Source organism: Leucopleurus acutus, assembly GCF_964270905.1.
Source record: "Leucopleurus acutus genome assembly, chromosome: 11".
Classification (NCBI taxonomy): Eukaryota; Metazoa; Chordata; class Mammalia; order Artiodactyla; family Delphinidae; genus Leucopleurus; species Leucopleurus acutus.
The window spans coordinates 70369708-70396680 of record NC_139152.1 but is presented as its reverse complement, the minus strand read 5'-3'; the positions used below and the strand labels follow the sequence as shown (position 1 = coordinate 70396680).

The 26973-nt window shown below is 35.2% G+C and overlaps 1 protein-coding gene across 1 annotated transcript; it reads left to right on the top strand.

The window, feature by feature from the left end:
* Positions 1 to 76: 76 nt before the first annotated feature.
* Positions 77 to 26401, top strand: RASSF9 (Ras association domain family member 9; the record flags this gene model as incomplete). The annotated part of the gene is made up of 2 exons (XM_082849556.1): positions 77 to 123; positions 25106 to 26401. 2 exons carry the CDS (start codon positions 77 to 79, stop codon positions 26364 to 26366), a joined length of 1308 nt encoding a protein of 435 aa, XP_082705682.1. The 3' UTR covers positions 26367 to 26401.
* Positions 26402 to 26973: the final 572 nt, after the last annotated feature.

The window sequence follows — 26973 nt, the reverse complement described above, 5'->3', positions numbered from 1 at the left end:
CTAGAAATCCAGATATCTCCCCCATCCCCAGAGAACTTTGAGATACTGTCCTTGCTGTTCGCTGGCCTGGCGGGCCATGGCTCCCTTTGGAAGGAACTTGCTGAAGACTCGGCATAAAAACAGGTAAAGTCCAGCGTGTGTGTATTCGGGAGCTTCTGTTGTGAAAGTATGTGTTTTGTTGCAGTTAGATTCTGATGAAAATTGCTCCTGGGGAACAAAGCTCTAGGGAGTTAGGGCTAGCGTGTACACTCAACTGGTGAGGATATTGTTCCAGTAACAATGATTGCAGTGACCAGTTCAAGGATCTCTGAAAATAAAGAATGATTATTTTGACTCCTTTTTTCTCCCTTTGGCCACTTCTGGTTTCCACCACTAGCATCACCTTCTTCTTGTTTGTTGCCTCGCCTATTTGAGAGTAGTGGGATGGCAAGTTTTATTTTGCTTTAGACAGAATTTTAGTATATTATAGGAAGAGTTAACATTTTGAAGATATAACTAGAATTTATTAGCCACTAATTAGAACAGAAAAACAGAGCTGCTGATACAATCCGGAAACAATGCTTTGGCTCCCTTTTTGAGTGGGGCATTCCTAAAACCTGGAAAGTTCCCAAAGTGAAAATACTCTGTAGAGAAACTTTTTGTGAACTCATTCCTTCAAAAATCTTTGAGAAATTTAGGTGATTTTAGGCATTAAAAAAGGATTCAAACAGCTGTCCTTCTTAATCCTTATTATTACTATTTTACTTTGATTTGATTTGCTGTTTTCAAGCCGGCAATGCCCATTGTGTAAATAAACATATTTCACACACACACACACAGATTTTTCTTGAGTCAGTATGTGTGTATCAGTCCTATTAAATATTTTATTAACTCAAGTGCTACATTTTTATGCCTAAAAAAATGTGAGGCTAATTGTAGACACGGGCTTTACTTTTTAAACATACTTGTTTTGGCATAAGCGCTTTTCCACAACGCTTCTCTCAATCACACCTGTTTGTACTTGTCATAATTTACTTAGTGTCAATTTAAAAGCATACAATTACATGGTAGGAAATGATACAATTATTTTAGAGGGTCTGCATGACAATATAGTGGTACAACTTTAAAGTAAATCTCCAGACTTTATTTTGGGCATGAATGTCTACTTGAAAAATTCTGTTATTACCTCATTCCAATGTCTTTATGGTTTAGTTGACTAGCTTAAGAAACAAAAGCAGCAATAATCAATACTATCAAACTTCCTAAACCTGTTTTATTTTCTAATAATCTGATATGTCACGAATATGGTATTTATGATAATTAATGAAACTGTATGTTAAAATAAAGAAATATGTCTGGGTAGTATTAAAAACTATGGTAGTAATAGTTATCAAAAATAGGCTTGTATTTTCGTAGTGTCGATGCATTAAAAAATATTTCAGACAACTCCCCTTACCAAAAGAAAATCCTTCCTACTTTTTAAAGGATTTTTCAGTAGCATCGGTTTTGAAGTGTGTTTGTTTAAATGCTGTAAAAATATATAAAAAATTACTTCAGGAAAGTTCATGGTATTACAAAACAAGTTATGTTTTTGGCATAGTGATCTTTCTGAATACTATCCCTGTAGTTCAGAGTTGTGTATTTGTGTGTGTGTGTGTTAACTAATTCAAGAATTCTGTCATTGGTACGCCAAATAACAGTGCAATAAAACTGCATGCACCCCTGTGAGTTTCTCTCATATGGCCACTTTTGTTGCCTTAATTTGCCACTGCAAAATCTACTCTACCCATAAAACTAGCTTTTGTTCAGGGAGGTGAGTATACAAACATTTTAAAAATATTTTTTCTATGCAAAATTATGAAAAAGTGGAAGGAAACAATAAAAGATGGGGAACTTAATAGTATTTTAAGTTGCTCTGACAAAATGGAATGGTGCTTCCTGAAGGTGATGCTTTTTTATGAACGTGTGTTTTGGCGAAAGTGGTAATAGTGAGGCTGTGCATGAGTTGCTGTAATAACTGAGTGCCTCCCTTTAAAGATTTGTATTTTTCCAATCCTTAAGGTTGCTTAAACCACAGGGGTAGCTAGGGACATAAAAATATGGGTATTTCAAACTAAGCAGTAAATAAGCCACATGGTGTGTTGAAATAGAATTAATGTATATTTGTTTTTTTCAAGGTTTAGTTTTGATATAGATGAGATATTTTTGTTTTGTCTGTTTTTTCACCTTCACAAAGGTGAAACTACAGAGGAAACTTAGTTACATGATTAAGTTTATCAATTTCATTTCCTGGGTTCCATAATGATTTAAATAATTCCACTCCAAAATATAGAAACCAATAACTTTCCTTAAATGACAAGTGATTCATCCTTTGATAGATTCATTCTTCGATTGATGATAAAACAGTTATCTGATAACAGCCAATGCATTCTTCAAATATATCGTATAAAATTCCTTGTAGAATGTAAAGGAAAAATTTGAGCAATGTATTTGTATACATTGTGATATAACATTTATACAGTTAAAAGAACAACTTGAATATAATTGTATCTTTGTCAGCAGGAAAAAATGAGGATTTTTCGAGGGAATATTAGGATTTTGAGATCATAAAATTTTGAGAAAGTTTATTGAACTTTTCTGCATCCTGTTCTGTCTTTTCAGTTTTGTTCACTCAGAATATTTATCACCCAAGATTGAACGTCCTAAGGTAGCTCTGTAAATAGTCTCATAATACATGGATATTTGAGAGTTTTAGAGACAGGATGGAAAACAAATGAAACTTCAAAGTATGAGGCATAAAAAACTTTTAGAAAACACACACTGTAAAGGTTAAGGAGGGCAGGGCCATCCATATCTGTCTAGTCCCCATTGTGTTCTAATTCCCAGGGCAGTGCCTGGTATGTGATGGACGTATATAATACAGTTGTTTATATAATTTTATAAACTAAAATTATAATTTGTATTCAAATCAAAAACACAGTAATCATTTTATTCTCTAGCATCATCTGAGATCAGCTGGTATTATATAAAAGTGAATACTTTATAAAGGATTGGTTGATATTTGATAAAATCCAAAAACCAGGGAGATGGACAAATAATTATATGGATTTGGACACCAAGCTAATCCTCCCCTACCAGAAAATATTTTCTAAATGTTAAGAATCATTCGATTTAAAAATCTGGAAAACAGTCTTCAGGAAATCTGAAAATAATACTTGGTCACAAAATGATTTTATTTGGACACACAAACATTTTATGCTTTTCATTTCTTTTTTTTTTATTATTATTATTGGGGTATAGTTGTTTGACAATGTTGTGTTAGTTTCTACTGTACGGCGAACTGGAGTTCCCTGTGCTATACAGCAGGTTCTTATTAGTTATCTATTTTATACATATTAGTGTATATATGTCAATCCCAATCTCCCAATTCATCCCACCCGGCCCCTGCCCTGATGCTTTTCGTTTCTAACTTTCATGCAAATAAAAGAAATGGAGCCAATGTAAAATCTTTATGCTCAGAATTATTTTTTTTAAATTTTCTAATTTTCATAACATTTAATAGGAAGAGTACAATTTTCAGAAGACCTTTTGGTCTCAGGAGATGGATTGTTTACGTTGGTTCCATAATAATAAAATGTTCTGTGACTGAATCCCAAAGATTGATAACTACCTTCTTAAGCAACTTTATGTTCACGTGAAGAATAAAAACGTTGGAGAGTCTAGATATTTTCTTTTCAATAAGCTATTCAAGTTTCTGAAAATATTTTCTAAAAGTCACTAGGTGGCTTTTGTTTCTCATAGAAAACCCAAAGAAGGAAATAATGAAGCATGAATTTACTCGACATTCATATGGTCATTCAACAATTGAATTCAGATTATTAACATATTCAAGTATTCACATAAGTTCCATCTGTAGGTTCTATTTTCAAAACAATGATTGCTTTAAAAGCTAATGCTTCTAAATAGCAATCAGCAACATTTTTTTTTTATAAGTTCAGAAAAGTGGAATGTCACTTTAAAGATCTGGGGGAGTCTCGGTTGTGAGTTACGATTCCTTGGTGTTTTAATTAATAAAATTTGAGGGCAGAAAATTGGTTGGACTTTTTAACCAAACCTTGCTAGGAGCAAAAAATTGCCAGACTAAAGCAGTATTTCATATGTTCGTTGGATATATAAAATCAGAATTGTTCTTTCAGGTGATTCATTGATAATAACAATGAATACGAAAGGATCTAATTTAGTGAATAAGGCCTTATAATTATTGTTAGGTACCATTCAGTCAGCTCTTGGCTTTCTTTTGGCTTTTCCTATACCTATATCACAGGTGATAACAAGCATTGTCCTAATATCAACTTGAAATCAAAAGTCTCCAAAAAATATATTTGTAATAAAATTATTAGAAGTAAATAACACAGCTCTATTGTTGTATAATTGACACATAAAATCTGCATTTGCTTTTGAATGAATTAGAACATATCTAACCAAGTTGTTTTAAAACCAGGTGCCTCATATTGCTCTCTTAAGCACCTCATGCCGCAGTTACTTCATCAGAAGGAAGAATTGAGTTTTGAGGTCATGGTAGAAGTTGCTGGCAAGCTGGATGTTTTCTCTTTGTAATTAGAAGTATGGTAATTTATGAATTCTGCAGAACAGGAAATTATCTTGTATTGTTTTGTCTAACCTCCAATAAATATTTGAAAGAGCCCTGAAATTGGCTTGAGAAATGCTGGATATTTGAGTACATACATCTTTTTAGTTCCCAGGTGTTCCTGAAAGAGATTTCCCCTGATAATACCTGGTAACTTAAGTAGTTATTACTTGACAGAGACAGCGCATTAGGAACAATGATTGGAATGCTCTATCCCTGGCAAAAATATCCTGAGAGCAGTGGCAGCGGTGAAATTGAGCTCTAGGTTAGATCTTGAATTGTCACTCAAAAAAACTATAACCCAACTTAAAATCCACTACATAAGATGTTTTATTATGTACCGTATCAATTCATGAAGAATGTCAAGGTGAAAATCTTAAGGATTTTTAAAAAGTTTTTAAAAGTTTGTAGCTGGTTAACAATTTTATTTACATAGCCTCTTTATTAGCTGGACTGTATAACTTAGAAAGTTTTGATGTTATTTGATTGGTATGTCGTTTGGGAGATCTGATAATGGCTCTAGGTAATTCACAAAAGTATGGCTCTCTTCTTTTGATTTTAGTTCTAAAAATGAAAGAAAGTTGAAGTAGGAGTATGAGTTTACCTCTTCCAGGTGAATGTGTATTCCAGTCCTTGACAAGAGATCTCTTTGTCCCTAGCATATTGGCTTTCTAAAATAAGGCAAAATGCCATCTGCACCAAGTACATGTGAAAGGAAAAAGTTCAGCATACTTCTGTGTGCTAATGTTCTTTCACGTATACTTGCTTAGGAGTTTTAAAAGACATCCTTTTGGCAAAACACACATAACACATACAACACTGATTTCTTAAGAGTCAATTATTTGGTTTTTTAAAATAGATTGTGATTCAATTATTGTGGAGCCTGTTGTAAGGCTACACCTTCTAGAGAAAGTTTGCATATCTGTTGATAGTAATTTAAAGCGATTAGTAATGTGAATGGTCACCCAACAGTGACCATTACTTATATGAATGGAATAGAGCCTTGGGGAGACATTTTAGCATTGGCAGTGATAAGAAAAATATTTCAAGAATGAAAATGAGCAATGGGTATTAAATATGCTGACAAACAAGGCAAATTATTCTCAAAGGTTTATATCTGCAGGCTAGAATGCCCTCTGTTTTTATAAGTAAAGTGACTTAAGATAGCTATAAAAAAATTGAGTATACACTCAGTGAGATCAGGGACCTCATCTATCTTGTTTCTTTCTAGATAAACAGTGAGTAGATGCTCAATACATATTTGTTGATTGAACAAATGAATTCAACATATACTCTCCAAATACAGCTGGTCCCCATAAAGCACTTGTGTCAGAGTAGTAAATCAGTACATTTGCAGTGAATGGACTCATGGGTAAGTTAAAGAATGAATCCATAAATTCAAGGTTGAGCTCTCATCACCCCTGCTTCTAGGCTTAACTCCTTGCTTTCAAATGGTTAAGGGTCATAGTTGAGAAATAGATGCTGTAAGAGACTTTACTGGACTTCTGGTAGAGAACAAACCAAGGTGCAGGGTTACTCATTCTTCTCTAGGGATGCTCTCACTTCCTTTCATGCTCCTGGAATGCAACCATGTATGTATGTGAGTGAGGTTTGGTGGATGATGGTAGTTGGCTACTATAGACCCCACTCACTGTTGAATGTGGAACATTTCCTCCTTCTCTGGAGGTAAGAGGGAAATACAGTTGGGGAAATACTTATTTTCTCACATGAAAGGAGGATTTATGCTCTTTCTATAAGATAATTACAGTTATAAGACAAAGGGAAAATGCTAGAAACAGGCAGAAAATTATCTTAGTTAAGAACTCCAGCTCTTTAGTCACCTAGACTTTCGGTCAGATCTCAGATTTGCCATTACTAGTTGTATGCACTGGGGCAAATATTTCATCTTTCTAATACGACGATAACAATAATAACAACAAGCAAAGGCAAATTTAAGTTTGACAATTGAAGGGGTTGCTCTTTAAAATGAGCAATAGGTATTAAATATGCTGACATATTTAATGGGTATTAAATAAGTTGCTCTTTAAAGTTCTGATTAATAATATCACTAAGGTCGTTATGGGGCCTCGGAATGTGACTGTGCAAATGAGGAAGCCCTTATGCTTAAACTTCATTAGCTTCAGGGTAAATCCACCTCTGCTAATACTTCTTATAACACTTATTATGTGCACTGGTCTAAGTAATTTACATAATACTTAAAATTACACTGTGGGGCTTCCCTGGTGGCGCAGTGGTTGAGAATCTGCCTGCTAATGCAGGGGACACGGGTTCGAGCCCTGGTCTGGGAGGATCCCACATGTCGCGGAGCAACTAGGCCCGTGAGCCACAGCTACTGAGCCTGCGCGTCTGGAGCCTGTGCTCAGCAACGAGAGGCCGCCATAGTGAGAGGCCCGCGCACCGCAATGAACAGTGGCCCCCACTTGCCACAACTAGAGAAAGCCCTCGCACAGAAAGGAAGACCCAACACAGCCAAAAAAAATAAATGAATAAATTAATGAACTCCTACCCCCAACATCTTCTTTAAAAAAAAAAAATTACACTGTGAAGAAGGTACTACTACTTCTCCTATTTCACATGTAAGCCCATTAAGACCCAGAGCAGTGCAACAGTTAATAAGTGGCAGAGACAGAATTCGAATCCATGCTCTTAACCCTTACTCTGTATGGCCTATTTAGTATTTAGTTTTCTCATCTCTAAAATAGAGTTAATCCTAAACCATCAAGAATTTGGATTAAATCTGATTATATATAAATATTTAGCATGGTGCTAGGACATAATAACAGCTCAGTAAATATTCACTCCTTGTTCAGGCCTCTTGGATTAAATATGTTATGAAGTATATCTAAGTTTTTAATACCTAAACATGATATTTGTGGCTTCAAAATCTCAACCTTGACTCACTAGAACTTCTGTTCTCTTTTCCTGATCATCACTGATCTCTTTTCCTCCCTGGATACAAAGAGATACATTATAAATTACTGAATATAATTAGAAATGAGTCTATAAATGTTGTGCAATACTATCCTTGGATCTTGATGAAACATTTCAATTCTGACAGCTTTTATGTTTAATCCTCACACCGCATCTGAGCAAAATTATGAGACTATTAATGATTTTGCAATGCATAGCATAGTTTAAGAGACAGTTCCTTATGTGTCTTTGTGGACTTTTGATAAGAACAAAGGATACATAATTTGAATATTTTAGTGTTATCTTTGTCTAAAAATATGAGAGATTGAATTGGATACTTAAGGTCCCTTTCATCTCTAAGCTTCTGTGGTTTTAAAATTTCCTCTGCAGAGTAGAATTTAATTCTCTTGTCCTGCTTTTTTTCAAGAAAACTTTAAAAAATAGAATTGAAAGAAGGATTTTTTTGGTGATTTTATTTTACCTAACATGATGCATTGCCACATAACCTCCACCAGGAAAGGTACCATTACGGTAAAAGTCAAATGTGTTTATTTCCAATTATAAAGACATATGATTAGTTTATAAATTATAATATCTAAGAATTATTGAGTGTTTGCTAAGCACAATTTTAAGTTTAGTAATACAAATATAAGAATGTTAGGAGTAGCTATCTTTTTATTTTATTTCTTTAGGACTGGTAAACTCTGTGTTTTGTATTATACCAAACATGCAAAGACACCACCTCATTCTTAAGGGATTAAACTCCTAATTGAGAAAAGAGCACTATAGTTTAGTATCTCATGCATGAACTTTTAAAAAAATCACTCTTCCATGGGGAACTACCGTTGACAGGGTAAATAAAGTTATATTTATAATACAATTTATAAAATGAAAGTATAATGTCTTAGGAAGGCTGTTCCTCTATAGAGTAGGTGTCACTAAATGTTTTTGATTGACTCTAAGTAGAAGTATATAAGAGAAGTGAATGGAGATAAAGAAAAATAAATGGAGCATCATCACATTAGATAGTGTTTATGAAACTTCCACAGTTAGGGGACAGGCTTGGACAAGAGAAGGGAACACGACAAGGTGTACAGAAAGATGTAGGAGGGGCTGAAGCACACAAAGCTAGGAATGACTCAGGATAATCAAAAGAAAAGAATTCAGGAAGCAGGCAGTAATACGGTCAGTTTGGTGAGAATCCAGAATCTTGCTTGGTTGGTGAACAGTATTTTACAATTGAAAAAAATGTTAAGGATGTGTTTATATAACAGTAATGGACTTACAGTCAACTGTAATTGACTGCTATTTGTTCTAATAATCCTATTAAACTAGTCAGTGTATCAGCTTATAGAATTAAGTTATTCTTCTATTTTGTGGATCTTTTAAATGCTAATTCCACTAATGCAGATAGTGGTCCAATTTCAACAAATTTTTATTCTTACTAATGATGGTATATAATCGGTAGGAATTTTGTGTCTGGGGTTTATTGATGGACTGCACAGTGTATGCTTGCTGTTCTCAACCAATGACTAAGACATTTTACAGCCATCTCCAATACCTTTGGTTACTCATTCACTCCTCATTTACTCTGACATTTGTCAATCCTTCTGGAATTCCCTGCAGTTATGATTAACTGAGAGTACTTTAAGATCTAGCAGCAGCACATCAGTTTGGGGGAGACCACAGTCCTCAATAGTAGAAACTGAAGATACCTATTTTTAGCTCTGCATAAAATTACATTTGTGTGGAACCTATGAGAAGTGCTATTGAAAAACCATGGATGTCTTCATGGAGTAGACATATAATAACTACAGTCTCATATGAAGAAAAGAGTTGTGCGCCATTAGAAAAAGCACTTATGAAGCTATACTGGACCTTTGAGATTTCATATTTTTTCAGAGCACAGGAAGTTAGCCACTTTACAGCAGTGGACCACAAAGTATTAGCTTTAATTTCTTGACTGCTTGTTCTTTTACTCTAGTAGTGAAAGTCAAAGAACATTTTCCTAGAATTATTAATAATCGGCATGAAACTTAGACTAAGTCATTTTTTTTTTAAATGATCGTTTTTAGTGGTTCTACTTTTAGTTAGGAGACCTTGCTGTAGTCACAGTTTAGAGAATTAAGTAAGCTGGCAGCTTGTGCTATATAGTGCTTTACATATCTGAGCATATTATAGTATTGCTTTCTTATCTACCTTAGCATCTTAAAACAAAACATTCTAAACTATCCCACCGTATCAGGTTGGGCATCTACTTGTATATATTTCCCTTTTGGGGACGCAAGATACTGGTTATGTGATGATTTTTAAAAATTCAGAAATATCAAATGAACCTCATACTTTGAGGGCTTTATTAAGATTAAATGTGAATCAGATATGGACCATACTTTAAGGAACTTGTTGATTAGCAGACACACAGACATATGTAAATAATTAAAATACAAGGCAGGCATTTTAAAGTATCATAATAAAGTCCATGTATTCAACAAAAAATATTTATTTACCTTATAATGTGTGCTACATGTTATTCTAGGTGCTGGGAATACAGCAATGAGAAAGGCAGTCAAGGTCTCTGTTCTCATTGAGCTTATAGTACAGTGGTGGACGGGCAGACAGTAAGGAAACAATAAATGAACAAGAAATTTCAGATAGAGATTACAGTTATAAGAGTCACTATAGAGGCGGAATTTATAGGAATTCAAAACTGAGTGTATGGGGACAATAGAAAGTATCAGGATGGAAAAAAAGATTCAGTGATAACTACAATTTGGGGTCTGAGTAAATAGGAATATAGTTGCATTATCATACAGAACAGAAAAAATGGCAAGGGTAACTCGGGGGAGGGAAGAACATCAGGGTTTAGAGTAAAAAAATTCAAGGTGTCACTTGAATGTTTCCAAATATTCCACCTCCAAACACCTGGTGTTTGGACACACTGCGCTGTGAAAGCAGCCTTTCATCCAACCTACTGCCAGCCCTCCTGACATCCATATGGGACTGATTAATATGGAACACACTGCACCTGGAATGGGACTTTAAAGGCAAAACACACTGGTTTCCCAGCCAAGGCCTTCACGCTGACTAATCCTATGTTAAACCCACTCATTCTCCATGAAGCATTTCACAGCCATCCTCTTAGTGAGCCTTCAGTCATTGCCTTTGGTTGAAATTACTTCCAAACAAGGCCGTGACTTCCATGAGATCATACATTCTTCTGTTTAAAGACCACATTATTTTTACTTTCTTGTCCCCTAGAGAATAATACAGAGAACTATTACATAGATATTGGAGTTCAAATAACATTTTAGTATTTAACTAAACAAAATCTAGATTTTTGGTGCAGGTAAATCATCTAGGTCAGGAGTTGGCAAACATTTTGTGTAAAAGGCCTCATAATAAATATTTAGGTTATTCCAGCCATAATGTCACGGTCTCAACCACTCAACTCTGTCAATGTGGCGTGAAAACAGACACAGGCAGTACATAATTAAATGAGCATGACTGTACTTAAACAAAATTTTATTTACAAAAATATATGGTGGGATAGTTGTAACCGCCAGGCCCTAGTTGACTGAAAAATTCCCTTTATATACCTCCCCCCGAACCCCCTTCCTCCTCTCATGCTCCAAAAAATAAAAGAACATTTAACATTTATTGTCTTAGGCTCTTAGGCTTCAAAGATGAAAGAGTCAGTCCAGGACCTGACTGGCAAACTAGCAAAAAACGAAGGTAGAAAATGCTACCACTCAATGTACAATGGGTTCTGTGGAAGCATCAAGAATGGGCATCCATTTCCATCTGGAGTGGCGGGAATGGGGTTATTCAGAGATGATAAGGGAATTTTCCTAGAGGAAGCAACATTTGAAACAGAGTAAGAGTTAGATGAAGAAAGGGGAAAAAAGGTGTTTCAAGCCAAGGAAATAGGTTATGGAAAAGCCCAGAGTGAAAAATAAAAGCATGGCAGATACAGTGCAATCCAGTCTAGCAATTCATAGGGTGATAGATGTTACAGTGACAGCCAGTTACTCTCACATTAGATCTGTCAGAGATCAGCAAGATGTTAGGAATAGCTAGCTCAAGGTGTCTATTACAGAGTGCTTGGCTATCAGTTGGAGGAATCAGATCATGGAAGGAATTCTAGGAACAGGCAGGAGAGAAACAGAGAACAGAAGAGAGAGTAAGAGAGAGACAGAGACAGAGAGGGGAGGGGTGATGAGGGAGAGGAAGAAAGGTAAACAAATTGAAAATGCAGGACTTGGAAACCATTTAAAGATTTTAAACAAGGAAGGTACACAGCTAGATTTGCAGTTTAAAAAGGGAAGCCTGACAGTATTATGGAGCACAAATGTGAAGTGGGCAGGAGTTTATCATAATATAATATGTCCTAACTTATTACAGTAACTTATTGTAAAACTGGAAGTTGTCCGAATTGTAGTAGTGGTGATAGATAGGAGGGCGTATATTTGAGACATTTGGGAGAAAGAGTAAAACAGACATGGGGACTGGTTGTTAAAGGGGAATGAGACAGACAAAGGAATCTAGGAAGACTCCCAGTTTTCAAACTTGAGAGAAAGGGTGGGGAGATAGTGATTACATTTAGTAAGATGGGAAATCAAGAGGTGGAATAGTTTGAGATATGAGAGGAGAGGATGGTGAATTAGTTTTGATGGGCCAAATTTGAGGTGGCCGTGAGTAACATAATGATCAAATAAACATGTCAAAACAAAGTTTGGAATATTGGTCTGGAGCTCAAGGCAAAAAATAAGTAAATTTGGGAACTATCATCATTCAGTTGGTTGATAAAGTTGTGGGTGATATTACAGTCACCCATAAGGTGTATATAATGAGACAAGAAATGAGTCATAGAAACCTGCGGGATGCCTATTGTATCAGTTATCACTTACTGGCAATAAGACACCATAAAAATTAGTGGCTGAAAACAACAGTGTGTTATTTGCTATGATTTTCTGAGTAAACTGGGGTGGTTCTTCTGAGTTTTACTTTGGCTATCTCACGAGCAGTGGCTTAGTCAAGGCTTAGGTTCCGATGGGACAACTGAGATGGCTTGGTCTCTCTCTCTCTTGATGTGGTCTTTCATCTCAAGCTTTTTCATCAAACAGCAGTCTCAGGACAGCATTACAGGAAGAAGAAGACAGAAGCTGCAAGGTTTCTTGAAGCCTGGACTCTAGAACTCGCACACATGGTTTTTACCATATTCTATTGGCCATACTTAGTCCCAAGGTCTAGTCAAGCAAAAAGAAACAGACTCCATCTCTCAATGGAAGGAGCTACAAAGAATTTGTGGCCACCCCTGCATGACACCTACATTTACTGAATATGCAGAGGAAGCAAGGCCCATGTCAGAACTGAGAGGAAGCTAGAAAGGGAAAGGAAGAGCCGTGGAGAGTGAAATCAAGGAATGGACTGCTGCAAGAACGGGAGGAAAAGGTCACAATGCATAATATTACAAAGAGGTCGAGGCAGATCAGTTCCAAAAATGGCACTTGGGTTTGGAGGTTAGATCTCTGATAAACCTAGGAAGAAATATTTCTGTTGTGGGTGTGTGTGTGGGGGGTGGAAGTCACTTTATGGTGATTGTTCCTGGAAAGAGGTAAACTAGAGAAAGTAACTGTGGGTTATTATTTGAGTCTGTGAAGGGAAGATAGTTGAGGTGTGTATGTGATCAAATGATGGTTGTTATAATGTGACCTGGTAGCAGGAAGGCCCAGAAGTAAAGGTAGAAGATAAAATGAGTTTAAGAAGGGATAAATTATGAAGCAAAGTCCTAGAGGAGGTGAAAGCCGTGAAATTCAGAGCATATTAAAGAGTTAAAAACTTTGGGAAAGTAAATGGATGTAAGATACTTTTGATGTAGATGACCAGTATTTTTCTCTTACCAGTGATGTTTTCAAGTAGCTCCTTTTCCTTAACAAAATGGCATGACAGGCCCTGGTATATTCTTGTTCCTAAAAGTTATTAATTTTTTGTTGTTCTTTAGGTAATTGATCTGTGACTAATGTGAAGAGCTGATTATTTTCGATGAAGCTTCCAATTGGAAGTCACAGTTTATTACTGTTTATTATAGAGTATGTTCAGAACATGGAAATCAGGGATAAAGGAGGTCATCTTGTATTTTCAGCTATCCTACTGGATAATTCAAATTCTTACATATTTCTAGTGCCATTCAAATCTGCCAACATATTTCAGAATACATTTAGAGAGGGAAGAGTAGGTGGCTGCAGGCAGATACAAGCTGAAAGTCACCATCATTAGGAAATAGCTTCCACTAAGAAGGCAAAACCAATTACGGGCTTAGCTGCCAAAAGAAAAACTGTTAGTAGTTGACATAACTACAGCTATCGTTAAACTAAATATTCAGGCTAGGTAACTTTCCTTTAATAAATATGCTTTGTTATTATGAAATATTTCTTTACAAAGTATAAATCAATAAGGAAACTTTAGGTATTTGCCAGGAACAGGTAACACTTGGAAGTTAGCCCTAGAATTTCCAATGAGAGTAGATATTTTCTCAGCATTTCATCTAGTAAATACTACATGTTAAATATTTACATTTTGAGTATAATCAATTTCTGGAATCTGAGCTATGAGCTTAGTTTACTTAACCCCCCCATAGTCCCCAATACACATTCTTTACATATTCCCTTCCCTTTTCTCTGTTTATGGGAATTATGTACAGTATTATAGCTACCCTGCAGGTATGGAATGTCTAGGGTTTTTCTTGTCCTACGTGACTGACTTATATTATTACTCCCTAGAAAATTAAACTGGTGTTAGTAGAGCACAAAACTAGTGATTTTTTTTCTATGCGTATATATGTATAAAATTTTAATTTTCAAGGTAGTTTTAATTTTTGACTGCCCCAATTTTTCATAGAGTGATTAATTTTCTGAAGGACTCCAATTTTAAAACTGTTTTAATAAAATGTCAATAGTCTGTGTTTCGTGAAAATTATTTGATAGCATTATTTTCATGCTTCATCTATCAAAACAGTGATCCAGATTTTCATAGAGACCTAAGGAAAGACTTGTATTATTTGTGGCAGACACGCCCTGTGATTATCTTCCTGAGACTGCAGTACTGTGATCTCAAAAAAATGTTACTTCAGAGGGCATGTGCCATGCTCTGTGTAAAATAACCAGAGCTGAGTTAGCTTGTGGGCCAGAGAGTTTCCTCACCATTTGCCTGCTTCATTAATTTTAATTTTGCTTAAACTTTATGTTGTGTGTCTGTGCGTGTGTACTTTACAGAAGGAATCAAAATTGTCACTTAATATCGTTTTTCTTTTTTTTTTTAATTTTATGCACAGTGTAGAGGAATAACAAGTTTTTCTTGACGCTCTTAAGGTCCCTGACTGGCTCTGAAAATTAAACCGACCAAAACAGACTAACAGGAGAAAAGAATTCAAGTTGACTTAACGTAAGTTTCGCATGACACAGGAGCCTTCCTAAGGAAATGAAGACCTAAAAAAATGGTTAAACCTGTGTTGTTTTATGCTAGGTTTAGTGAAGAGTGGACATTCATGGAGAAGTGTGGTAGGTAGGTCAAAGGATATGAAGTAAGCGTAGTAAACTGGGAGACATTTAGCAGGGCCTGTTTGGTTGGATTCTTCTCATCCCTTTGTCTTCAGAGATAAGGACACTCCTTTCCTTCAGGTATAGGAAGGGTATCTCTCAAGTGAGGGTGTTAGGACCTGTTTCAGGGGAGAGGCTTGGGTGGAAAGTCCAAGTGAACTTCCTGTTTCTCCCATTTTCTAAAACACCTTCAGCTTACCATATTCAGTATACCAAGGTGCCATATTTTGGGGTATCATGTCTTGAATCCCATCAATAGTATATTTGGTTTACATCAAATGCCTTCAGGGTACCTAAGGTGATCAATTTTTAAGTACAGAAAATAGCCAAAACAAGGGACTTCCCTGGTGGCGCAGTGGTTAAGAATCCACCTGCCAGTGCGGGGAACGTGGGTTCAAGCCCTGGTCCGGGATGATCCCACATGCCACGGAGCAACTAAGCCCGTCCGCCACAACTACTGAGCCCATGTGCCACAACTAATGAAGCCGCGCCTAGAGCCCGTGCTCCGCAACAAGAGAAGCCACCGCAATGAGAAGCCCACGCACCACAACCAAGAGTAGCCCGCACTCGCCACAACCAGAGAAAAGCACGTGCGCAGCAATGAAGACCCAACGCAGCCAAAAATAAATAAAATAAATTTTTTAAAAATTAAAAAATAATAAATAAAATAGCCAAAACAAACTTAAAATAGGTTTTTTTGTTTTGCGGTACGCGGGCCTCTCACTGCTGTGGCCTCTCCCATTGCGGAGCACAGGCTCCGGACGTGCAGGCTCAGCAGCCATGGCTCATGGGCCCAGCCGCTCCGCGGCATGTGGGATCTTCCCGGACCGGGACATGAACCTGTGTCCCCTGCATCGGCAGGCAGACTCTCAACCACTGCGCCGCCAGGGAAGCCCAATTACTACATCTGAATCAGATTTGGTATCTTGTTTTCAGAGATAAAACTTAATGAAACATGTTGATTATTGTATTAGGCAATAGGGAGTTCCTCAGTGTGGATTCAATTCTAACTCATTTATCCAAATTATTCTTATTTTCCTTAGTTCCACATTATCCTTATTTTCCCCCACTTATTAGCTGAGGGTGGTATTGAACAAGTCCTTAATCTCTTGTGACTCAGCTTTTTAATCTGTGAAATGGATTTTACTATAGGACCTATCTGATAGGTGACAAAAATTATATGAGTTAGTAGGTGTAAAGCACTTAGAACAATGTCTGGCACATATTAAACATTCAATAAATGTGAGCTATTATTACCTAATGTCTCCTTTTACACACATCCCATTGTTCTTCTCCCTAGTCGCCTTACTATTTTTTTCCAAGTAGCTTTTCCTCAACTACCAGGCCCAGACATAATCATGTTAAGTAAAAATCTGAAAGGGTCTTCCTTACAGACAAGCTCCAAATCGGCATCCTGTCCCAAATGAAATCTCATGAGGCTCTTTTACCTAATCTGACTTTCTTCAAAGGGTTATGGGAATTGAGAATGAACTGAAGACACTGAGGTCAACTTCTGCGTCTTATTATTGTTTATTAAATATTACTCAACTTTGATAATTGTTGTTTTTATTCTTTAAATTTTGTAGCATATTTATACAGAATGTATCTCATGATTTCCAATAATGTTTAAGACGGTCTTGAACTTTTAAAATCTCTTTCTCTCTAAACATATCTTTTCTCCTTCCTATGTATGACACATTTCTGAACGTAAAGATCATCTTCTTTTTTGTTTTTAAATTTACTCCCTTAGTATTTATTCTTTCTTTTTTAATACATTTTATGTGTAATGTGTGATGTGTATACAAGCGTTTTTACACAGAAATGATATAATTTTTACATACTTTTTAATTTTTCAAAATGAATAGTTTTACAGTGTATGAATGTAGATCTTGTTGGATTGTTAATAACAAACAATGCTGGATGAACAGTTATATAAGTAAATTTTGATGCACTTTGTTTTCCTTATTAGTTATCCATTTTATACATATTAGTGTATAGATGTCAATCCCAATCTCCCAATTCATCACACACACACAACACACACGCCACTTTCCCCCCGTGAGATCATCTTATTTTCTGTAGCATTTTACCCTCAGCATTTGTTTACATTTACTAAAACTACAGTTCTGTTAAGAAATGAATGTTGAATCCAGTTATAAAAAGTTGTACCATAATTCAAAAGGACAATTTATTTGGGGGATAACTAACTTAGAATGGATTCAGTTGATTTATGTAGAACTTTTTTGTCAATCGTTTATTTAAACTTTTATCTTTACCAAATTCTGTCTTGAAATTTCCGTGTTTGGGTCATTACTTTTCTCTTAATAAAAGCCAATTATAGTACACAAAATATAAATTTTTCTCTTACATAATCATAGTGAAGCTAAGTAATTTATTACCTAAACTCACTGTAGTTGTACTGTGATAATTTTGATTATTGGGAAGAGATGCTATTAAATTTGGAAGTTTGATCTTTTAGTTCGAAAATAGCTGTGACATGTAATTTAAACCTTCACCATCCAAACTATTTGTGGCATCCTCAGGATTTTAAACTTCATAATTGGTATAGAGCTGGGTTTGTAAATTCAAATACCAGTTTATAACATTTGGTATGGAACATGATTCAGTAAACTTGCTCTTCATCATCACCCATCTTTATTCTTTAATTAATTATATGCTTTTATTCAAAGCAATGTGACTTTCTACAAGGTATTGTTAGATTTGAGCCTGCAATAAATATACTGAAATCAAATTTCTTTTATTGCTGTTTTATTGCTCCCATTCCTAATCATCATTTCTGAACCTTGCATTGTTGAGTTAGTCTATTCCAAGTGTTATTTACTGACATTTTTTTTTTTTTTTTGGGGGGTATGCGGGCCTCTCACTGTTGGGGCCTCTCACTGTTGTGGCCTCTCCCGTTGCGGAGCACAGGCTCCGGACGCGCAGGCTCAGCGGCCATGGCTCACGGGCCCAGCTGCTCTGCGGCACGTGGGATCTTCCCGGACTGGGGCACGAACCCGTGTCCCCTGCATCGGCAGGCGGACTCTCAACCACTGCGCCAGCAGGGAAGCCCTCAAATACTATTCTTAATGAAGAAGGAAGATTTACTATTTCTTAATGAAGTCTGTGAATGCAAGTTTTTTCCTGAACTAAAATTAACCCTATTTTGAATATTTGTGTTTCTATAGCATCTTAATGCAAATATTAGTATTCGTAGGACCAGCTCTGGGATTAACAGAGGGAAGTCCAGTTAGGCAGATTAATAATAATAAGCATAAAGATTGGCTATGGGGTGAAAGGAGAAAAAGTTCCATTTGCATTCCATTAAGTAGAATACCAACTTGTATTGTTTATTTTAGTCTACTTGAGATTGGAAATGTCTCCCTTATTTGTTATTTTTATTTTCATGTATTTTACTCATAGATTCTCCAGAAGATGTAAGAAGAAAAGGCTATAGATAAAGCTGTGATGAAAGTATATTTTGTTGTAAATATGGATCAGGATTCCTCAACAGCACAACTGTTGACATTTTGTCTAGATCATTCTTTGCTCTGCCCATTCTAGTGGCACCCCCAGACCCTAGTGTGAAAAAAAATGTCCCCACACATTGCCAAATGTCTCTTGGGGGGCAAAATCACCCCTAGTAGAGAACAACTGGTTTATAAGGAGAGTATTCAGTTTAAATAATAAGTAATGGTAATAATAAGTAATGGTAAATAATAAGTAATGGTAAGTAATGGTAAATAATAAGTAATGGTAATGGTAATGGTAATAAAAAGGAAACACAGAACTGTCTTCGGGCATTGGGCCAACATTCAGATATGCCCCCAAAGCTTCACAGGTCTTTATCCTTTAATCTGTTGGAGAATTGTGCATCACTATTTGCAGACACAGGTGCCACCAATAGCTTGGAACTGAAAAAGTTGTAACTCTTGATTTCCAAGCATGGAATATGATTCTGCAGAGAGCCAAGCAATAAGAGCATTTCAGAATCACTCCTATATACGGCAGCTAGATTGTGTTAGTATCATACTTTGCAGGCTGGCTTAGGAAACAAAGAATTATAACATAGGTTCTAAGGAAAGATGCACTCAGAAATCCAAATATTTTCTATAAATACCTGTAGGTTGCTAGTTTTCATATACTGTGTTTTAGAAGCATATCATAATGTAATTATTCTTAATTAATAATAATTTATTTTGATGATTCTTATTTTTTTGAAAGTAGGGGTCAATATGAAATATTTGTCCTGATAAGCTTTATACATCAAATTTCAATTAAACTTTAATGTCTGAGATACTAGGAAGAAATGTTGTTCTTTGAGTTATTCTCCTGGGCCCCAACTTCAATGCCTTTTATTCTTTCTGGACAACTGAATAAAGATAACCAAATATTATCCATTTACCTTTATTTTTCTCTGCCCTCACACAATCTTTTTTCTGTAAGTACTTATTTTGTGGGATCTTCAAATTTGACATCAAAATATCCTATTTAATACTTTATCTTAAGACTTCCAGATTTAAATAGTTGATTTATTCCCTAGTGCTTTGTGCACCATACTCAGTGAAAGTTTGTTGAAGAAATATTTGATTGTATGAATGTTGCATTTGTAATTCCTAGCCAACTCATCTTAATTCTGTGTGTTTTTGTGGCATTAAAACTAATTATCACTGGAGAAATATTTTTAAGTTCCTGATTGATAATAGAGTAAATGCAAAAATTCTCACAAAAATTCTCATATATTTCACTCTATTTCAGAATAAATATGGAAAAGTGCCTGTAAGTGAGGTTGACACACGTTGTTGAAGAGCTTCATTTGGCATATAAATTTTCTTAATTGTCTGATGAAGATACTCTAAAAAGGCAAAATCTGAATACTGAAATAGTCGTAGAAGAATAATCAAATATATAAATATATGTATATATTTATTTTCAGAGTAATATGCTTCATTAACACACTCAGTCAGAATCAGAGAGCTATAAATCAGAGAAAGATTAAAAGCATTCTCATCTCATCTGTGATCCAAAGATTATATTAATGATCTTTTTAAACATCTCTTATTAGCTAAACAGTTGTGTTATACTGGAAGTGTACTTGCAAAAATATTGACTAGTCAAAGCAGGTGAACAAATATTGTGGGATAGGTTGGAAAATATTTATAAAATAATATTGTTAACTACTGTGGCAAGCTCAGTAAAGTCACTGAATAACAATACTAAAAACACTATACCCTTCTCTGCATTAAGTAGTAATAACAGTAATTTTACCATTAGAGTTAATAACCTATATTTAGCCAGTACATTTTTCACAATTTTTAAAGCACTCTTTTCCTTTCACTTATCTGATATTTGAAGCAATCTTGTGAGAAATGTGAGTCAGATATATATATACTGCAGTATTACAGTGAAGGGTACAGGGGAGTAGAAAAAAATGATTTATCAAAATTCAAAATGAATTAGTGATAGTTAAGATGAAATATATTTTAAAATATCAAGGATTGTTCCCACCATATCTATTTTGCAAATCTTCACAAATAAATCTTGTTAATGTTTCAGAGGGAAAAAAAAGAATTTAAAGCATTAGATAAAAATGGATACTGTAGCATTATGAATGTTTTTTATTTTCTTCTGTATATGTAAATAATTTTCAAACATTTTGTGATTATAAACTATTTTAAAATAAATTAAACAGAGCATGCTAAGCAACAAGACAATTCTTCCATGAGAATCTTAGGATATATTAATATTATCAAATTTAATGAAGTGTTTAAATACATACACAATTTTTAAAAGTATGTGCATGAGAAATGTCATAATGTATACTACATAATCATAGATGTAGTATAATATATATTTAGAATGTGTAGTAAAACCTGTTGAACAGTGTTTCAAATTACTTTTAATTCAGTTTCCAATGACTAAAGCGTAGTTAAAGATGATTCGGTACAACAGTTATGTGTTGGTGGGAGTCACAGTTTAGATATCAAGAGCATTTTCTCTTTTCTTATGAACCATTCTTGAAATAAACTAGTTCAAATCAAGACAAAACACAGCCATAATCTTATTCAATTGTTAATACTATTTCATGGTAAAATTTCTTAAGCTTTATTGGTTTTTGTGTGTTTTGATCATGAGCAAAATTTGAGGTACCCTACGTAACATTATGCAAGGCATTTTAAAACACTTTATGTCTCCTTTGTTTCTGCCTCCCTGAAGTGGATGTTAAAGAAAATATCCTTGCTATATGAAACCATGACCTGATTAAATTCTGGCTTATCAACTTTCATATCTACTTTCGAATTGTATACATGAACATTTAGCAAATTAACCTAAAAATTTAAACTGGTGTGAATTAAATGTCAGTGTGGTAATTACTTTATTTTGATTAACGTAGTAGTTTTAGGTAAATGCTTTTACCTTATAATGTAACATAGAAGTTATAAATTTTGAATCCTCTAATCCAAGCAGTTCCCAATTTGTAGCCAGCTGCACTGTAAATAACCTATACTTGTGAACAGCTATCATATTCCTATATAGCCTCCTATCTCAATGTCCACCTGCTGTTACTTTCTCCAGTAGTATCTAGAGAGAACCACTCCTGCAACCTCCATCCATGTTAACCTTACATCTGCTGAGAATCTCTTTGTCTCTACTCCTTTAATACTACAGAATCAGATACATGGGACTCTCTCAATACTTGCCTTTATACTGGGTGTTGAAAAAGAAAAGAATGATAGAGTTGAAGGAACCAAATTTATACTTTACCTAAAAGCATTCAAAATGGGGATTTCATTGATTATATAAGGTGGAATTTTAATTTTATAGGAAAAATGCACTGAGTTTCAAGTAATTTAAAAAAATCACATTTGAAATGTAATCAGTTCACAAATTGGGAAATATTTGTGAGTGGGTAGTCATAATGGCTATTGTAATTTATTTTCAGGGATTAGTTGTAGGTTAACATCTAAAGCCAGAGTTGGAAGGAACATTTCTACTTTCTAGCTTTGTGACTTTAGGCAAGCTACTTACCCTGTCTTTATCTCAGTTGCCTTATCTGTAAAATGGGGATGATATTAGTAACTACCATGTACATAAGTAAAATCAAGAATGCTGCAAGCCAAGAAATTTCTAAAATAAAAGTAACTTTGTTGGATTGGAAATAGTAATTATCAACAAACATATTCCAATATACAGAAAAAAAATTTAATTTGCACCATTAAGTAACATTGAGTGAGCAAAGGTAAAATATGAAAAGAAAAAAAAATATTAATCAGATCAACAATGAAGTTATTTATAAATGGAACTAAAACACGGATAAAAATAGAAACTAGAAGTAAATTATTGGAATATGCGATTATATGAATTAAAGCTTTATGATTTTTCAGTCTTTATGTGGTTATAGTATGTTCTCTGGGAAGTTTAAGATCCAGTAAAAATCTGTCCCTTCCTTCCAATAAACATACACAGAAGCAAAGCAGAGCAAAACAAAACAAACACTAAGTCATGCAATGGATGTTTATTTTTATTTTGTTGCATTAGAATTGGAGGTTATATGTCTCAACTGCTAAATTTGAATCATTAGGTAAGAAGTTTGTTACATTATATTACATAACAAACCAAATTATCTAGCGTTAAGTTTGTATTTTTAACCTTTGTTATATATGTGTTTGGGGATGTCATTACTTATACTAGATAGTAAACTTTCAAAGGTTGGGAAGGGAGCATTTTATTTAGTCCCAGCTCTAGAATTAAATTCCTTACTTATATCAGATGACTAGGTTTACATGGATCTGGGACCAAATGAAAACAATTATTTTGAAAAAGTAGTGATTCTATAAGATTCCTAAATTGGTTTATTTTTAATATTTATTTTGCATCTTTTATGTATTTCTAATTTTTTTAATGAAATAATACCAGGGGTCATCAGTCTAACATTTGGGAACTGTTGATGTAATAAGAAACTTAGCACTAGAACTGACACGTAAGTGTTTCCTTCCCAACCCAAGCAGTGTTTCCCACAATTAGCCAGGGATACTGTCTAATAAATCATACAAGTCTTTCTATGATCCACATTTCCATGACAGTGTCAAACACAGAGGAGGTGCTCGGCAAATATTTGTCAAATGAATGAATGAACAGAAACTCAATTGGAGCCACACTATAAAATAAACACAGTTTTCAAAATCCTAAGCCTGCTACAAAGTAGAATTAAACATGATGAAGTTTATACTAGGTAGGAAGATTTATTGCCTACATTCAATAAAGAATGGTCATTACTTTTAAACATGCTCAGTCAAGTGGCAGAAGTTTTTGAAAATTACTGGTTTGAATGATGGTTGTAAAAATTCCTCAAAATATTTAGAAAATAACTGACTCAAAAAAATACAAGGACATTTAGAGTAGACTTTTTAAAAAAAGGGGTTTGGAACCAGTTGGACTGTGAGGCTATCAATAAAGGCACTAATTTTCTCATATGTCATATGGAAATAATAATATCTTTCTTGATTGTGCATAATGACGGTCAGTGTTACATAATCCACATGAGCTGAAAACTAGCAGATCTCTAGTGGAAGCTGTAATATATAAGAATTTGCTCCTTCCAAAACAAGAGAATCCCAATTAGAGCGGGGATCCTGGAAGTATTGGGGAATTGTCATGTATGTCCTTATTATTATTCTAGTATACATAAGGACTCCCTGATCCCTGCTTCCCAGTCTTCACAGCTGCAGTGTAGAGCTGAAGCCTTTATAACTCATGTGTCATCCTTAGCTACAGACCCAGAACTGATGTTTCCCGAGCCAGAAAGTGGAACAGGATGTAGGAATTACTCTAAGGAGATAGCAGTAGGGCTTTTATATACATGAGAGTTTTGTCAGCTAAGGGAGGCATCCAGGCCAGTCAAAATCCTTTATTACTGCATCGAAGCAGGAACAAGATTAATAAGCAAAAGGCACAGAAGGTAACACATTTCCACATGCTTTTCTCCATGGCCGACCATTGGGAAAAGTCCTTCCTTGACCAGTTGGGTGCTCTAATGAGGTGCTATGGTTCCATTGCTATCAAAAGCGAATTTATGTTATAAAGTTCCTCTTTTAGAAGTAATGATTTTTTTCCAATTTAATCCACACGTCTAAACCATCGAACTTGTAAACTTGTTTTTATAGTGTATCTGTTAGAAGTATACTCTGGAGCCAGCTTTCTTCCTTGGGTTGAATCTTCACTTGCGTCACTGCTAACTGTGTGAATTTATGTTCCTATTCAAACGTCACCTTCTTAGAGAAGTCTCTCCTAAGCTCTTTAAATAAACTAGACCTCTCCTTAAGTAATTCTCTATCCCTTCATTCAGTTTAACTTTCTTCCTAGCATTTGCCACTATCTGATATTATATTAATTACACATTTATGTCTGTGTCCTTGTCTCCCTTGCTTATTGCTGTATGTTTAGCATCTTCTGATATGTCTGGCACATGGCTGGCATACAATAAATACTCATAGAATTAAATAATCACTAATTTCAGTAATGGACTATTTTCAACTCTATGACTTTAATAACATCCTACTTATGCTTCCATGGTTATTCCCCAGTCCTAAGGCTCCAGCAAAACAGTCTTATTCTACTTCTCATTAATCTCCACTTTGATTCTTGTCTTAACTCTGCCAGTTCTAACTGTAGTTATATTGTGGCTGACTTCTAAGGATAAAATAGCCTCCGTTGTCTTTGATGACAATTTGCTCTTTCCAGAGCCCACTAGGAATTAAAAAGGAAATTAAGATATCTTTCATGGTCTTAACTTTTTTTTTCTTGCCATAAAACTTCTGATTCTTATGTAGTCTCAACCTCAAAATGCATCTCTCATTAATGGTAAAATCTAGAAAGGGTATTAAAGTTAAATCATCTTTCTGAGTTTACACAGGTGATGACAGTAATATAATGTACTTTGTTTTTCTTTCAGATCTCCAACTAAAGACATGGATTCAGAAGAGAAAGAAATTGTGGTTTGGGTTTGCCAAGAAGAGAAGATTGTCTGTGGGCTAACCAAACGCACCACCTCTGCTGACATCATCCAGGCTTTGCTTGAGGAACACGAGACTACGTTTGGAGAGAAACGATTTCTTCTGGGGAAGCCCAGTGATTACTGTATCATAGAAAAGTGGAGAGGCTCTGAACGGGTTCTTCCCCCACTAACAAGAATCCTGAAGCTTTGGAAAGCATGGGGAGATGAGCAGCCTAATATGCAGTTTGTTTTGGTTAAAGCAGATGCTTTTCTTCCAGTTCCCTTGTGGCGGACAGCTGAAGCCAAATTAATGCAAAACACAGAAAAACTGTGGGAGCTCAGCCCAGCAAATTACATGAAGACGTTACCACCAGATAAGCAGAAGAGAATAGTCAGAAAAACTTTCCGGAAACTGGCTAAAATTAAGCAGGACACAGTTTCCCAAGAGCGAGATAGTATGGAGACATTAGTTCATCTGATTATTTCCCAGGATCATACTATTCATCAACAAGTCAAGAGAATGAAAGAGCTGGATCTGGAAATTGAAAAGTGTGAAGCTAAATTCCACCTCAACCGGGTAGAAAATGATGGAGAAAATTATGTCCAGGATGCATATTTGATGCCCAGTTTCGGTGAAGTTGAGCAAAAACTAGGCTTGGAGTATGATGAAAACCAGATTCTGGAGGACCTGAGAGAAAGTGATGGAATTGTACAGCTGGAGGAACGACTAACATATTATAGAAAACTCATTGATAAGCTCTCTGCCGAAATAGAACAAGAGGTAAAAAGTATTTGCACAGAGATAAATGAAGATGCGGAAGGGGCAGCTGCAAGTGAACTTGAAGGCTCTAATTTAGAAAGTGTTAAGTGTGATTTGGAGAAAAGCATGAAAGCTGGTTTGAAAATCCACTCTTACTTGAGTGGCATCCAGAAAGAGATTAAATACAGTGACTCATTGCTTCAGATGAAAGCTAAAGAATATGAGCTCCTGGCCAAGGAGTTCAATTCCCTTCATATTAGCAACAAAGATGAATGCCAGCTAAAGGAAAACAGAGGAAAGGAATCTGAGGTCCCTACCAGCAGTGGGGAGGTTCCTCCTTTTACTCAAAGAGTATTTAACATGTATTCAAATGACACAGACTCGGACACTGGTATCAGCTCTAACCACAGTCAGGACTCAGAAACAACGGTAGGAGATATGGTGCTGTTGTCAACATAATTTGAATGGCTTCTTTCTGACCTACTTCAATGTTGTTCGCGTTTGTTTAATTTAGTAGGAAACGTTAAATATTCCATTCTGCAAAAAAATGTAAATCACGTTAAAGTGTTCGGTAGTTAATAAAAACTAGAGAATTTTGTAAGTTTGTTTTTGATTTAAGAGTTCCAATGTGACCTAATTATTGCAAGTTCAAACAACGAACTCTTTATTAAGAATGCAGCACAAATAGCTTGCAGGTATATAACAGAGAAATAATTTGATGGGAATTATCTCATAGCTTCTGTGAGAAATGATTTATTCAAACTGCAAACTAATTCTTGATATTAGTCAATATATTGAAACTATACACATGAACAAGTAAAATTAAAATGTACTGTTATATATTTTTCAACAATGTATCATTGGAATTTTATAATCTGTAAAGTACATGACAGCTACTATATTGTAACTGTATTAATTCAAATTCTGATTCTTTTCATTGATATTTAGAATGTGTATCATCTCTGTTACTTCCTGAACCCCTCTACCTGTTAGGCCTAGATGACAGGAAGTGGGAAGGGTTGCTATTGGGACATGTACAAATACCAGCAGTGGATCAGAGAGGAGT